At 35.4% G+C, this 15,295-nt stretch overlaps 1 protein-coding gene across 3 annotated transcripts in view; it reads right to left on the bottom strand.

Annotated features, from left to right (window-relative positions):
* eif3a (eukaryotic translation initiation factor 3 subunit A) overlaps positions 1-14,375 on the bottom strand; it is a 33,592-nt gene extending 19,217 nt beyond the window's left edge. For 2 of the 3 annotated variants that reach the window (XR_015504946.1, XM_087277531.1), the window contains exons 1-6: positions 14,203-14,375; positions 12,441-12,631; positions 2,438-2,574; positions 1,829-1,992; positions 1,238-1,437; positions 747-955 (exon numbers count right to left, since the gene is read on the bottom strand). Coding sequence is in view for 2 of the 3 variants with exons in the window: in XM_087277531.1 (XP_087133657.1) it covers positions 747-955; positions 1,238-1,437; positions 1,829-1,992; positions 2,438-2,574; positions 12,441-12,631; positions 14,203-14,251 (950 nt within the window). In the remaining variant the exon portion in view is untranslated. 3 annotated transcript variants of the gene reach the window in all.
* Positions 14,376-15,295: the final 920 nt, after the last annotated feature.

Genomic DNA, 15,295 nt, shown 5'->3' with positions numbered 1-15,295 from the left:
CTGAGGGAAAGTACAACAACAGGGTTTTAAACTTTTAAGTAAGTCTATTTGTTTGTGCCTAATCACAGAGTAAAACAAAATCTGATAAATATTCTTGATGGATGAAAATTGATTTTGCCATAAAGAACAGAGATTATTGGGCAGCAAGGTGGCGCAGCGGGTAGCGATGTCGCCTAACAGCAAGAAGGTCACTGATTCGAGCCTCGGCTGGGTCAGTTGGGATTTCTGTGTGGAATTGCCATGTTCTCCCTCAGTGTTTCCTCTGGGTGCTCTGGTTTCTCTCACACGTCAAAAGACTTGCGCTATATGTGAATTGAGTAAGCTAAATTGGCCGTAGTGTATGTGTGTGAATGTGAGTGTGTGGATGTTTCCCAGTGATGGGTTGCAGCTGGAAGGGCATCCGCTGCATACTAGCATATACTGGATAAGCTGCCAGTTTATTTCGCTATAGCGACCCCTGATTAAAAAAAGGGACTAAACTGAAAAAGAAAATGAATGAATACATGAACAGAAGATATTCTCCCAACATTAAAAAAAATTAACTGTTTGTTCTACAGTCTGGGGCAGACCCACTGCTGCAGACTTCTACATCAGGGGACTAAACATTTACAAAATGTATAAACTATATATAGACCCCTCCCTGACATTTGTTTTTAAATCCTTAAGAGTTCCTGCACAAACCGTAACACAAGTGAAATGATTCCACAAAGCATTTATTTCCAAATTGCTCATATTTAAACACTTGCCTCTGCATCTCTTCTTGCGTGAGGTTCTTGCGCATTTCCCTGGAGAGGTGATAGAGTCGGTGTAGAGTACAGGAGTGGAACAGGGCATTGCCAGACTTCCAGAAAACTGTTGAGACTTTATTGTAGTAGTTGGCCATAAGCTGGGGTTTAGGGGGCTTTTTTGAGAGGGCAAACAATCCATGGATGTCTTCAACTGCTTTGAATGCTTCCTGCATGGGTTGCAAATCATACAAGCAAATGTAGTTACCAAGTCAAAGCTTGTGCAACATGTAGCAAGCACAAATCTCGAAGTGCAAATAAATAATCCCCCCACCCCCCTAACAGTCTCACTGTCCTTTTCTGTAATCAATAAAATGTAGTTTTTTTTATGCTAAACACCTTCTTGTTTACTGACACAAATTTTAAAGCTAAAGTACAAAAGAAAATTTTTATTTAATGTATTTGTATGCAACACATTCCAATCAGGGTATAATGCATCAAGCATGACATACCTGCCACAGTTCCATGCTGATAGCACTGTCCAGCTGGACAAGACGAGTCTCCAGATGCATGGACTGGCTCTCAGGGTTGTTGAGGTTGATGGCAGTGCTCTGGTTGTGATGCCTCTGGATTTGCCCCAAGTGCATTCGCAGGTTGTCACACAGCTTACGGAACTCTGCTTTACGAGTGTACTGCAGGCAAAACTTAAATGCTGTACAAAAAAAATAAAGTATTAACAGTTTAAGTTTGAATACCTTAAATAAAAACAAATTATGGTCTTTGAATTCAACAAAGAATCCCACATTTTCATTAAACAGTTAAAATGGTTTTCAACACTGATGATCTGATGTTATCAGTATTTCACAATATTACCAATTGACTATTTATAATGTACTGAATGCAGTATTCCTGAGCATTAGAGATGCTATAGTTTAATCAAAACTTTAATATAAATATAGATTTATATATATATTTATAGTTTATATATCACTCCACAGAACACTGAACTACATCAACAGGAACAAACTACATTACACAGAAATAAACATTATCTGTACCATTTGCTTAAACTCCAATAAGCAGGTGGTTTTGTCCTCACTGACCTTGCTGAGCAATGTCATGGTAAAGACGCTCCACTTTGGAGTTATTCCTTAACAGGTCCAGGCACTGACGGTAAGACTCCCACAGGAACTTGACCCAGGGTGTCAGCAGAAGTCTGTCAGTACGGTCCTGAGTGTCTTCACCACTGACGGCACTCAACAGAACACTGAAAAAAAACATTTTAGAAATTTAGAGCTTCAAACAGTCATTTATTACACAGAAAAAAATTATCTAGAAGGAGAAAAGGTCCCATTTTAGCCAAAGTGTAGCTCAAAATGAACAGTCATCGTTTATTCTTCTTAAATTAGTAGTTACCAACTACTGCATAGTTTGTTTTTTTTGTCCTTTATGTCGAGCAGCAAAATGAAGCTGAAACAGTTCTGAAACATCAAGAAGGTGAATAAAATAACTTAAAAATTAAAACTTAAAATTCCTTTAAAGCTGGAACTAATACTTTCATCATTTTGGTTGTTTTTAAATCAATAGTGTATACTTTACAGAAATTGATCATAGACGTCACTTCTAATTACTGATAAATTCTGAAATGCTTGATTAAATCACTGACAACCAATAGGTTTGAAGAAATGGTTTGAACTTTCAGATTCCCGTACCTTTCTGGGGTCTGAATGTTGTCCAAATCCTCAATGTCCAGAACCATCTGCTGAGACTCCTCTTTAGCGGTCTCGGTCTTCTCTTCCGCAAGTTTGAGGTAAGCACGGACGACATCCTCTAATGATTTGATATTCACCTAAACCACAAAAAAGTCAGCAATTCAGTGAAAAAGATAACGGACAATTGACTTGTCGGTTCTTTTACAAGCAAAAACTGCACAAATAACCAGAGAGAGAGGTTGTCTTCCTAATAAAATAAAATGGTTTAAAGTTTGTATGACTCTTAAACACTAGAATGTCAATTTGTGTCTTATTTTATTGTGAATTATAATTAAAACACAAACATAAATAAAAAATATATATTTAAAAAACTTTTGTTAAAATGGAAAATGAATTTTTATACCCATAAAAGAGCCCCTATTATGGGTTTTTGAGAATGACCTTTTTATGGAGTGTTTAACACAGCTCTAAGTGAAGTGAAATATCCAGCTAAGGCTTAAATCTGAAAGTGGACAGTGTTTAAACTACTGATTCATCTATTAGAGTCGACTCATAGTGCTTCAAATTAATCGTCTTGATAAAGAGTCTTTAGGCGTTTCAATGTGACGTGGATACAAAACTTAAGCCCTACCAGTTGGTGTGCGCACAAACCCAGGAAAATTTTAACCATTTATTACACAAATGAGGGTTAATATGAATAATCACTAAACACTGCACTCTGACACAAAAGTGCATGTATTTGACCATTAAAGTGCTCTCAGTAAGATGGCGTTAGATGTGTGTGCTCTGCTCGTCTCCAAGGCTAAGCGTGCGCACACACAACAGCATGCGCTGTTTTGCGCATTTAAAAACATAAATGATTTAAAATGTACATCGATAAATGATGCACACCCCATGCTGCAGAAGTTACATGCTTTTAATCATTTTCACATGGAACTGAGCTTTGCAGAGCAACAAATGTGTACAACTAGAAAGGAGGCGGTATATGATGCAATAATCGTTTATTATGACTAAAGGGTCACGAAACACAAAAATACATTTTTTGAGCTGTTGACAGTCATATGTGTCCCACGCTGCTAAACACACTATTAGGCCACATATATTGCACTAAAAAGTGAAAATCTGTTGTTTTTGCATTATTTCGAGCAAATTCGTTCTTGCGGTTTAAAACTTATTTTAGAAGCTGCGTCATGGCGATTAGATCCTTGCGTGTATTCCAGAATGTAGACTGGCTGTCTGTATCTGGGAGTACATTGTGACGTCTCCGAGCGTGCTGCATTCATTCATGAGAAAGGCTTGGTTTTAACCAATCAGCGCTCTATTGTGTATGCGGTGCAACTTCATTAACCAGTTAAACTCTGCTGCTATTTTGGGATTTCTGCCTGGATCATTTTAAAGAAAACCCTTTAAATTTTCATAAAACACTATTGAAAGTGTTTAAAATATCTGTATATGTTGTCTGTGTTATAATAAACACCTAAAAGAAAAAAAGAGGCGCTTTTTGTATTTTTTTTTTATGAACTCAAATTTGAAAGTGTTCTTTTTAGGTTCTGTGTGGTCTAGCGGAGATGTAATTAATTTTGGTGGTTCCTGCACATGCCTGTAATCATAAGAAAAAAGAAAAATGTGTCTACCATAATCTATGCAAAAGTTATTGCATTCCAACTGATGAGAGGTGCTATACAAGCCACAGGGACCGATCATTGTATTTATATTTCACTATTCTTTTGTTTGATCAAACATGATTCACTCAGTTTGAACCACGTCAGACATATAAGAGGATTACTTATGCACATCACCTCAAAAACAGAGGAGAATGGCCCTGAAGTGCACAGCATAAGGTAAGAGATGACAGCTGTCTAAGCTATCTGGGGTTGCTTAGTGATCATAAATGTATTGTTTTCATTTCTGCACCATGGAAACACTGCAATTCATTTGGCAACTGTTTGATATGTGAATATAATTCAGTAAAAAGTATGCTAGAACCGTATGAGCACCAGCAAGAGCTTTCATTTGAGCTATAACTTGTACATGTGTCATATGAAAAATATGATGTATGTATTTTTTTATTTAATGCCATGTCAGCAACCAAGGCTATTTTCATGGCAGGAATCTTTCAACAATAAATATACAATTTAAAAATCAACAAACAAAATAAAACAATTAAATAAGATTTTTTTTTGTGTAAATACATGATAAAAATTCTAAAATCTTTTCTGGTTCAACTTGGTTAAAAATGTTCTTAAAAGAGTAAAAAGAGAAAAATATGAAAATGAACCAATGTAATATACCTAGCTCGGGTATCCAAAATAGTGTGTATTAAAGTGTAAATAACTTTTGTACAGTAGAATAAAAACCAAAGTGATGTGCATATGTGCATAAAATATAGGTTCTACACTTTCAAACGAAACCACTTACGGGGGTCTAGTGCAATGCTAGCCCTTTAAATCTTAAACCGAAAGTCGATGACGTCACAGAGTTTAAGTGGTTAATATGCATGATAGCTTTGAAGACAGTTTTTACCTGTACAGTGTTCAGATGGCAGAGACGCCATGTTGTGTTGCCAAAACAAGTGGTAAAAGAATTGTTTGGAGATACGGGTCATCAGTGTTGCCTTTATAATTTGCTGCAATGAATGTTTTGTTTTCATTTTCCCGCTATAAGAGTACAGCTGGACTCACGTGTCCATTTTGTCCACGTCTAACATTTTGTATCCGAGAGCTTTTCTCATCTGGAAATGGTGAAATCGGGATTTGCTGCTCGTCTTCTTTGAAAAATGACACGGCTTCAGTTGGTGTTGATTGTCCTGTCTCTACAGATGGTTGGATTGGTAAGCGATCGATTAGTGGTCTTTGTTTGTTTATTCAGATGGCAAAGTTAGTTTGTATCGTCAGCAGTACTCTTTCAGTGTATAAAGACATAACTTAGTCAAAATGATTTCTAAGTTACTAAGTTTATAGTACGTTAATATCGCTTCAATATTATAGACCGAAAGATCTGCTATAAATGCAGCTCTCAGAGTGTAAACATGTAAACACTGCAATTAAACTTTCCGTCGAGGATTTGCCACATTTTGACACAGGAACAACACACACTGCTTTCTGACGCAACCTACTGAGTGCATTTAAGTTGCAGAGAAATGCAAAGGGATTTTTCCCCCATTCGTCGTGCAGTATTAAACATATGGAATCAGTTTAGTCTCAAAAGAAATTCATGCAAAAGACACGATGTACACATGCGTAGCCAAATTCACGTGCATAAAATCAAATTCACGTGGGTAAAATATTTATTTATATTCACAAAAAAAGAGCGGAGCTGCTGCAAAATAATGGATAAAAAGTGTGAGGCTATGGTCAAATAATTAAATAAATGAAAAAAAGTGCGACTGCTGCTTTCTCCGTTCGCCATGCTGGAGAGAAACAGTCTGCGCAAATGAAGTGCAGAGTTGGTGTCATTGACTACAGCTCTCATCTGATTGGCTGAAAGGTACGAGTTACCCTGCCTCTGGCAGGAAAGTCTCAAAAATACTCACACACGTATCCAGGTGGAGTCGTACGTGAAAGAGGATTTGCACATTCTCATTCAGGATAAACTCGCAAGTTTTAAACATTCAAAACTTTTTGTACACTCTTATACATTTGCAAATGGTGTTATGCATTTGTGAAACATTTTATGAAAATGTATTTTTATTTTGAGCACGTGAAAATTTTTGTGAATATAAATAAATATTTTACGCACGTGAATTTGATTTTATGCACGTGAATTTGGCTACGCATGTGTACATCGTGTCTTTTGCATGAATTTCTTTTGAGACTAAACTGATTCCATATCAAACATTCCATTTAAAATACACACTTCCTGCAGTTCCTCGAATCAAATTTCTCATTTGTCACGAGTAGCATGTATGTAATGTTCCTGAATGAAAGTGCCAAACTGCTGTTAAAGTCCACCATTTAATAATTTGGAACATAATTCGATTACTGATGTCCATGTAAACAGTCACTGTCTTTCTCCCCTGCGTCTGTGTTTGTTTTGGCTCTGTGAAAATCAGCATGTGCCTAAATCAAAACTCCCATTTTCATGCAAATGTTTATGCACGATCCCTCTTTCCCTGCTCCAACACTCCCCCATAAACAGAGCTAGACACACTCACTTTCCTGACTTTTTCCAAACTAAAAATAATAAACCCAGTTTGGAACAAGTAAAGGTGAGTTAATGGTCACAGAATTTTCAGTTTTGGATGAATTAGGGTGAAATATACTTTAATATATTTTATTTAGGGATGCTAACGATTACTTGATGTTCTATTGATTGTCAATAACACTTTAATCGATAGATCTTATCGATGAGACTGATTAAACATGGACATGTAAAGGTTTAGTTATGCTTTGCGCTGTGAGACACGTCCACGCATTACATAATCAAGTGTGTGCAGTTATATCCGCGGATGTTTTAACAAAATTTGTCTGACAGACTAGCACAAATAGGCCTATGCAGACTCTTATTTTACAAATCGCGCATCACAACAAAAACATGTGGGGAGCCGTAAAGGTTGTATTTTTGCCTCCTGTTAGGGATGCGTAAATGACAGTTTTATCTGCGGGCGCTGCGGATAAACCGCGGGTCGGGTAATAAAAAAAATACATTATAACTAGCTAATTGCAGGTCAGTTGCGGGTGTAGAGCGGGACATGGCAGTAGATCAGTGAAAAAGCAGAGAGCCAGCTTAGCATTATTCACTGCAGTCTTAGCATTAGTCACTGAAGTCTGACTTCCATTTTGCAAACACGTAGAAAATGTATTGTTAAAGACATCAGGTAAGAGGTGAATGTCATCTTTATCAGGGCTCGACAATAAGGACTGCCCGATGGCCCGGGGCCAGAGTGCGAGACACTCGGGCCAGTGTACAGAATGTTACTGGCCCGATCGGGCCAGTGCTGCCTTTTTGCCAGCCAGATCGAGCCAGAGCTGCGTGCTGCGACTGTCTGTCAATTGTGTGCAAATACAATCTTACGGTGCTTTCACACATAGATGTTTGTTTCGGAATCGGTCTCGTTTCACCCCTTAGCGCGTTTTTTTTGGCATATATCCAGCAGTTGCGCTCGCTTCCGCGCCAAATCAATCAGTCCAAGATCGCCTGAATGAGACGCGGTCTCTGTCCTATTGAGCTGATTGATTGTAGCGAGAAAACAAAACAATGCAACGAACTAACGACCCAGGCTATATCACAGTGTATTATGATTGTGTATTAGCCATATATACGGCTATATGAAGAGAGAATGATGAGCTGGGCGAGATGTCATTCTTACCGGTAAATGCGAAAGTGAAAGCATGCTGAAATAATACCGAGAGCTGTTTATCCAGCCTGATCTCGGTTTATCCGTCAGGAAAATTGACCGAAATTACTATCTGTTAATTTTTCAATATTTTAATCGTATAATATGTTGTATTAGGCCTGTTGTTTTGTTCATGACAGCTCGAAAGAAAGACAGCTGTTTTGACAGCTCGAAAGAAAGATTTACATTGATCTGATGCAGTCTCGGTTCATCTGCTATGTCTCTCTATAATTTAAGCCTAAAATACAGAATTATAGTCAACGTTTCTTTAATAGATTGATTAATTCAATAGATCTATTTCTACAAAACCTGACAATTGAAATGAGGCTCTGTATATATGAGAAAGTCTGACCTCGATTTGTATTCGGTGACGATGTCTGTGGGTTGTTAAAATTTTAGTGCACATTTTCACTTATAAAATATTCTATACACAACTGGTCAAAAGTTTGGGGTCAGTGTGATTAAATATGTTAAAACAAGCTTCTTCTGCTCACCAAGGCTGCAATTATTTTATCATAAATACAAATTGTGAAATGTTGCACTATAAAATAACTGTTCAAAAGTAGTTTATCATATAATTTATTCATTTATTCCAGTGATTTTAAAGAAGAAATTTCAGCTTCATTACTCCAGTCACATGATCCTTCAGAAATCACTAATATTAATTATTATTATATTTATTAGTGGTAATAGTTATAAAATCAATAATGTCTGGAGTAATGATTTTATTTGAAACTACATACAATAACAAAGCAGTTATTTAAAATGTTGATAAATATTTAACAAGTAAACCTTTTTTTACATTTATAAATACAGCCTTGATGAACTGAATAATTTTCCTTAAAAAACATTTTAAAAATTACCGTAAATATATATACAGATTTATTAGCCCCCTTTTGTTTTTTGTTTTTAAAATATTTCCTAAATGATGTTTAACAGAGCAAAGAAATGTTGATAGTTTGTCTGATAATATTTTTTCCTCTGAACAAAATCTTATTTGTTTTATTTTGGCTAGAATAAAAGCAGTTTTTAACCATTTTAAGGTAAAATTTATTAGCCTCTTAAGCTAATTGTTTTTCAGACTGTCTACAGAACAAACCATCATTATACAATAACTTGCCTAACTACCCTAACCTGCCTAGTTAACCTAATTACCCTAGTTAAGCCTTTAAATGTCACTTTAAGCTGTATAGAAGTGTATTGAAGAATATCTAGTAAAATATTATTTACAGTCATCATGACAAAGATAAAATAAATCAGTTATTAGAGATGAGTTATTAAAACTATTATGTTTAGAAATGTGCTGAGAAAATCTGTTCTCTGTTAAATAGAAATTGGGGAAAAAAATAAACAGGGGTGCTAATAATTTAGGGGGACTAATAACTCTGAAATCAACTGTGTGTGTGTGTGTGTGTGTGTGTGTGTGTGTGTGTGTATATATACACACACACACACACACACACACACACACATTCAAATAGCAATTAACTTCTTTTTTTTTTTGGTGGGGCCAGTGAAGATTTGGGCAGGGCAAGTAAAAAATCAGAACCACTGGCCCGATCGGGCCAGTAGAAAAAATCCTTAGCGTTGAACCCTGTTTATATTTATTTTATTCAGAATAGGGCTTTAATGTTTTTTCATATTCGTTGGAAGCCAAAATCGAAATCAAAACTGGATTTTCGATTAATTACACAGCCCTACTAGACACACACTGTAGCAGACGCCGGTTGAATGAAGTCACTCTGTGCTCAGCTGGATATTATTGAAAGTAAGGGTAAGTTAGTGTTATTTTCTCTACCCAAAGATGAAACTGTAAAAAACTGTAAAAAAATAGTGGAAGGCCTTTATGTTCATGCAACAAAATGTCAACTTCCATTAATCAAAACTTTTTGCTTTGATCTGGTACACTAATGCTGCACAATATATCGTTTCAGCATCATTCGCAATGGTCACATCGTGAGTACACGGAATGTTGGGTCTGGATTATAATTTATCTTTTTTTTTTTTTTTTTAGGCATGTGACTGTGTGTGGGGTTTAAAACAGTTCAGGCATAACTAGGGCTGGGCGATTTGGCAAAAAAAAAAAAAAGGTTTTTTATAAAGTTTGACCGATTCACGATTTAGATTTCTTATCTTTTTTTTTTATTGTGTTACTAGTCTTCTCAAAACATTACAACAACATGACTGAAGTAACATTCTCTTTAAAAGTAACTTGAAAAACCATCTGGTTAAGGAACATTGTATTTTTAATGGCCATGTCATACAAAAATTGGTCACGGTGTAAATAAATATAAAACAAATTCACGAGTTAATTAGCGTTGCTGAAGATTTGAATAAGAAATATTTGTGTAAATATTGCACTTGCACGAATACAGAGGTATTTTTTGCAAGTTTTGCTGAGCCTAGGAAAGATTGGCTGTCAGCTCGGCTTTGACTTTGTCTTCTTCTGATTGAATGACAGGTTGTAAAGCTGCTGCCTTTTCCTTAAAAAGATACAGTGGAAGAAAAGGACTGAACATGGAAACTGTAAAGCCTAATTTAACCCAATGTGTTAAGTTGTGAACGTATAGCAGGAGCAAATACAAGCACCAGATGTGTGTCTAATATAAACTTATATATTTAATCTATTTTTCTTTTCCCCCCTTTTAAATACCGATCATTTGATGCGCTTTGCACCACTCTCTGCATTATGCTGCCTGATCTGTCTGGTTTTCAACTAGGTCCGCTAAATGACGTCTTGGGGCGGGTACTTTCATTTTCACTGCTACTGACCCTCACCTCTGCTCGTGTTCAAACCAAAAGATCGGCGCGGTTTTTCACATGGCAGGCTTTTACGTCCTTCATACATGTTGAGATCGAGTTTATCGACTTGATAAGGGAATGTCTTGACAATCCACACAGACGTGACTCAGACTAATGCAACAAGTAAAATCCTACATGACTTCACGCTTTAACAGGCAGTCAAGCAGGTCGCACACCAGAAGCGCCGCAACACGGCGTGCACATGACAGTTTAAACTATCACACACCAAATGTGCATATTCGCATGATATTTAACATGAAACTAATCAGATGGCACTCTGTGGCGCGGCTGAAATATGAACTGCTTCGTGAATCGTGGCTGGGCGGCGCTGGTGTGTGTATAGAAACCTGTTTAGAATTCTAAAATCCATGGCGCTGCGGTGCTGCGCGTCGCGTCGCTAAAAAGCGCTTCTGGTGTGCTTCCTGCTTCATAGAGTGAACCAAAGCGCATTGGTGCCATTATAATGTATTAAATATACATATATTTTTAAAAATCGCGATTTCTTGATTTGATTCAAAATTTAATAGTCTTAAAACATACATTTAAATTAATCGAAAAAAATCTGAAAAGTCGCCCAGCCTTAGGCATAACAAATTGAACCATTTGTAACTTTTTTACCGTTGAAAAGGAATCTTACTGAATTATTTAAAAAAACGTAGACTATGTAGTATTACTATACATTACATTATTCAATTACTGTATACCTGAATACTCCTTGGAAATCAATTCAATGCTGTTTATTTAATTTGTATCTTGTGGATTGTTTATTTATAAATTCTTCCCAAATAGTTATTCAACTCATCTGGTGGAATTGTAATAATATTGCAATATATAATCGTTGAATCAAAAAAATTATAATAATAAAATAAAAAATACTGCAATGTCCGATTTTACAACATTGTGTAGTCCTAATAAAATCATCCATCCTTATACGTTCACATCAAGCTGACTTTAAAGCGTCTAACTTCCTTCTGAAATTTTAAATTCTAGTTATGAACAGCAAAGTTCTGTATTCTGTAAAACTGCTTAGTAGCTCATTCAAAGGCTTCTGAATCTTTGTCCTTTACTTGTGCATGTTAAAATCAAATAATTCGGCAATAATAGAAAGTATTGAAACAGAATATAACCAAATGTCCGAAACTTAGAAAAAATTCTATCACACACACTTTTACTGTTCAAATAATCAAACTGTTAACTTTGTTTATTACATGCAAAACTTATAATAGCTAGCTTTCGGAAAAATACAGAAAGCCCGCATTTTGGACAATGGTTGCTGGGATTGTCTTATTATTTGGCTTAAGAACAAATCAAGAAAAAAACTTAAAATTTTTTCAAAATCTGGAATCCTGTTGTAGGATTCCTGAAAAAGCTGATAAAAAAATCTTTTCTCTGTATAACTTGTATCATCCGCTATTGATAAAACGTGGTTGTTATTTTATGATGTACCTTAATATTGTATGTGTAAGTACATGCATTTACTTATGTATAAGTATGTGTGTGTGTGTGTGTGTGTGTGTGTGTGTGTGTGTGTCTATATATATATATATATATATATATATATATATATATATATATATATATATATATTTTTTTTTTTTTTTTTTTTACTATTTATTATTATTATGTATGTTTGGTTTTGATTTATGTTGTACATGTTAAAAGCTACTAAAGTCATTAAAGACTTTTTTTATCTACAATAATATGAAGTGAAGACGTTAGCTGAATGCTATTAAAATCCATAGATATCACTGTCAGTTCATAAGGCTATTATCACTATCTATGACAAGCAGATGTAATATGACTGGTTTTTCTGTTTGTTCACATGACAAATGAACTCAACTGTAAATATAAAAAAGGGGTACAAACCTGCTGACAGATGTTTTTGTACTGATACAGTCCCTCCTTTGCCAAGTGACTCTTGCGGAGATCCACACAGAGCTCCAGGTACTTGAGCATGATGGGCTCGTGGATCTTTTGCCATGTTCGATGCTTTTTGCTCTTGATGACATCGTAGAGCACATCTAAAGCTGGCTGCTTTTTACCAACTTCGAGAAACTCTGAGAAAGAGAAACAAAAAGATGGTCACAACCTGAAGAAATTTGCTCACTTTTGACATGAACAATGAAAATGTGGTTACTTGTTAAAAACATACTTTCACCTAACCTTTGCTTTATTTAGAGCAATTCTATTATTTGTTTGAAGATGAAAATCCTGAAATTCTATTTTAAAAGATGGCACTAGATTTATTTGTTTTTTTTAAAGAGACAATTGTGCATACAGTGCTCAGCATATACAAGTACTTCCCTCACAAATCTATCTTTTAAGTTCATATTTTTAAAAGGAAGCTATGCAATATTATATTTGTGCATACATACATTAGGTTAGTCAATACTAAAGCCAAATCTGGAGCTTATCTAACAAAAACACTCATGATAACAGTCCAAACAATAGTACATCCAAATTTATAAGTTATTGAAAAATGTTAAATACAAATTTTAAAAAGAGGAAGGATAAAGAGAAGCAAAAAAAAAAATGAAAATGTTAGTTGAAATTTTGTAGGTTGTAATTTTTTTATTTTGCAATATTTAGCTTGAATTTAATTGTATTATCTTTTAATTTTGAAATATGTTTGGTGACTAAAATATTATTTTAGTAAATATATGTTTAATAAATCTGTTTTGTTTAAATGCACCAAAATAAATTGTCTATATTCACTGACAATTGGATAAAAATATTCATTTTCAAAATGTGGTGTACTCAATTATGCTGAGCACAGTATTTATTGTGAATGCACTTTGAATTATAGATGTCTCTCTGAAAACATTATGTGTGTCAGTAGTACAAATGTAAGCACTTTCAGTATAATTTACAACAAAAGTTTTCATATTCAGTATGTTTTTAATACTTGGCAATTTCTTCACGTACAAGTGCAAACTTATGAGTAAGAAAAAACAAAAATATGAATAAAATTACTTTAATAATCAATCCTTCATCATTCTTTGTATACATTACTCTTATCATCTGGCTCCTGATTAGTTTGGTTTTTGTACGTCTTTTGTTAACCCTGTTACTATGGTTTTAAAACTATGCATATTATTAGGCATGAATAAAAAAGGAATAAGGTCAAACGTTGTTAAACCTAATCGCAGGTGCACAATGGTGCCACTCCGCTCACATTTTTGTTCATTTAACAGCGAATTTTCTTATCATTTATAAATTAGCAGACGAGTCTTTTCATTTTCGTCGCATATCGTCAGCAAATCCTCAACCCAAGTTACATAAACTACAAACGTTAACTTAGTTGTCACCGCTAAGCTAACGTTGGAATAGCTTGCTAACACGCACGCCAACAACAAAAACGGTTTCTTGTTTACTTTTTAGCCAATATGCCTATATTTCTAATCTATATCTTCTCTTTAAGTTCATTATGAAAAAGTAGAGGAGACACGGTAACACATTACATTTAACGCTCTTCTTCATACATGACACACAGGCCCAGTAACTTAACTGTGACATCCGGCCTGCACGAGCCCGATGGAAATATGGCTTCTCTAGCACGCGCCATATCGAGCTAACGGCTAAATGCACGACTGCAGTCTACAGACCACCGGGAACAATATTCACTCACCGTTCGCTCGTTTGAGAGCGTTCTCCGGTCGCTGGAAATAGGCTGGCATGGTTGTGGCTCGCTAGCAGGCAGTTTTTAGGTAGTCGAGGCTGTTTTATTGACTCTGCCTGTCCATCCGCGCTGTGACTTACCGCTGCGCTAGCGAGAAAGGACTCGCGCACGTGAACTGCGCCAGCGAGGAGGACAAGAGTTCCCGTATGTGCGCGTTTCTGCACACGCGCAGCTCCAGTATTTTTTTTTTTTTTTAAATATTTACCAATATAGTACAAGAGAATACTTCTCACAACAATTATGAACAAAATAATAATAAAATAAGATGAGAGAAATATCTCAGTTATACAAAGTATAAACATATGCCAGGGGATTTTTTTAAACTGTAAATTATGCAAAAATTATATGGGACCTTGTTCTAAACCAACGGGAATATTGGGTGGACATTTAAATATCCGTATAGTTTCGAAAAGTAATCAACTGGAACATTTATTGTCTGCTTCAAATTTGGACTTCCTTGGTAGGAAACATGGCTAACTAAATCCTCCCCAACCGCTGCTTTAAGTATTTCTGGATATAATCTGTTTAGAAGGGATAGAAATATAGGCAGGGGGAGGTGTGTTGGTCTATGTTAAAGAGTCACTTAGCCTAAATGTTGTCAAATGAAACAGACCTGGAATGACCTGGAATGCATCTCTAGAAATGTCGTTTAATGTAATTTGTTTGTATAGGCCAGGCCACCATCTGCTGATATTAGTTTTTATGAAAAATTTAACAAAATGTTAAAGGAATGTGATCAGACAAAAGAAATGCTAATCATGGGGGATTTTAATATAAACTGGGAGAATAAAACAGATAGGAAAAAGCTCAAAGAAATTGTATGTTTAATTATATCCAATTAGTCCCAATAAGGCCCAACAAGAGTAACTAGTTCCTCACAGATGCAAATAGATTTGGTGTTTACAAATAAACCAGAAAGAATAACAAAAACATATAATCTTTTGACGGGTATATCAGATCATAATATTACATTAATATTACGAAAACTACAAAAAAAAAAAAAACGCTTTGATAGTAGAGCACAGCAAAAAAATTATTCATG

The sequence above is a fragment of the Danio rerio genome, chromosome 13, assembly GCF_052040795.2.
Source record: "Danio rerio strain M-AB ecotype USA chromosome 13, GRCz13ab, whole genome shotgun sequence".
Lineage (NCBI taxonomy): Eukaryota > Metazoa > Chordata > Actinopteri > Cypriniformes > Danionidae > Danio > Danio rerio.
Note: the sequence above shows the minus strand (reverse complement) of the source record. Positions and strands in the feature narration are given on the sequence as shown.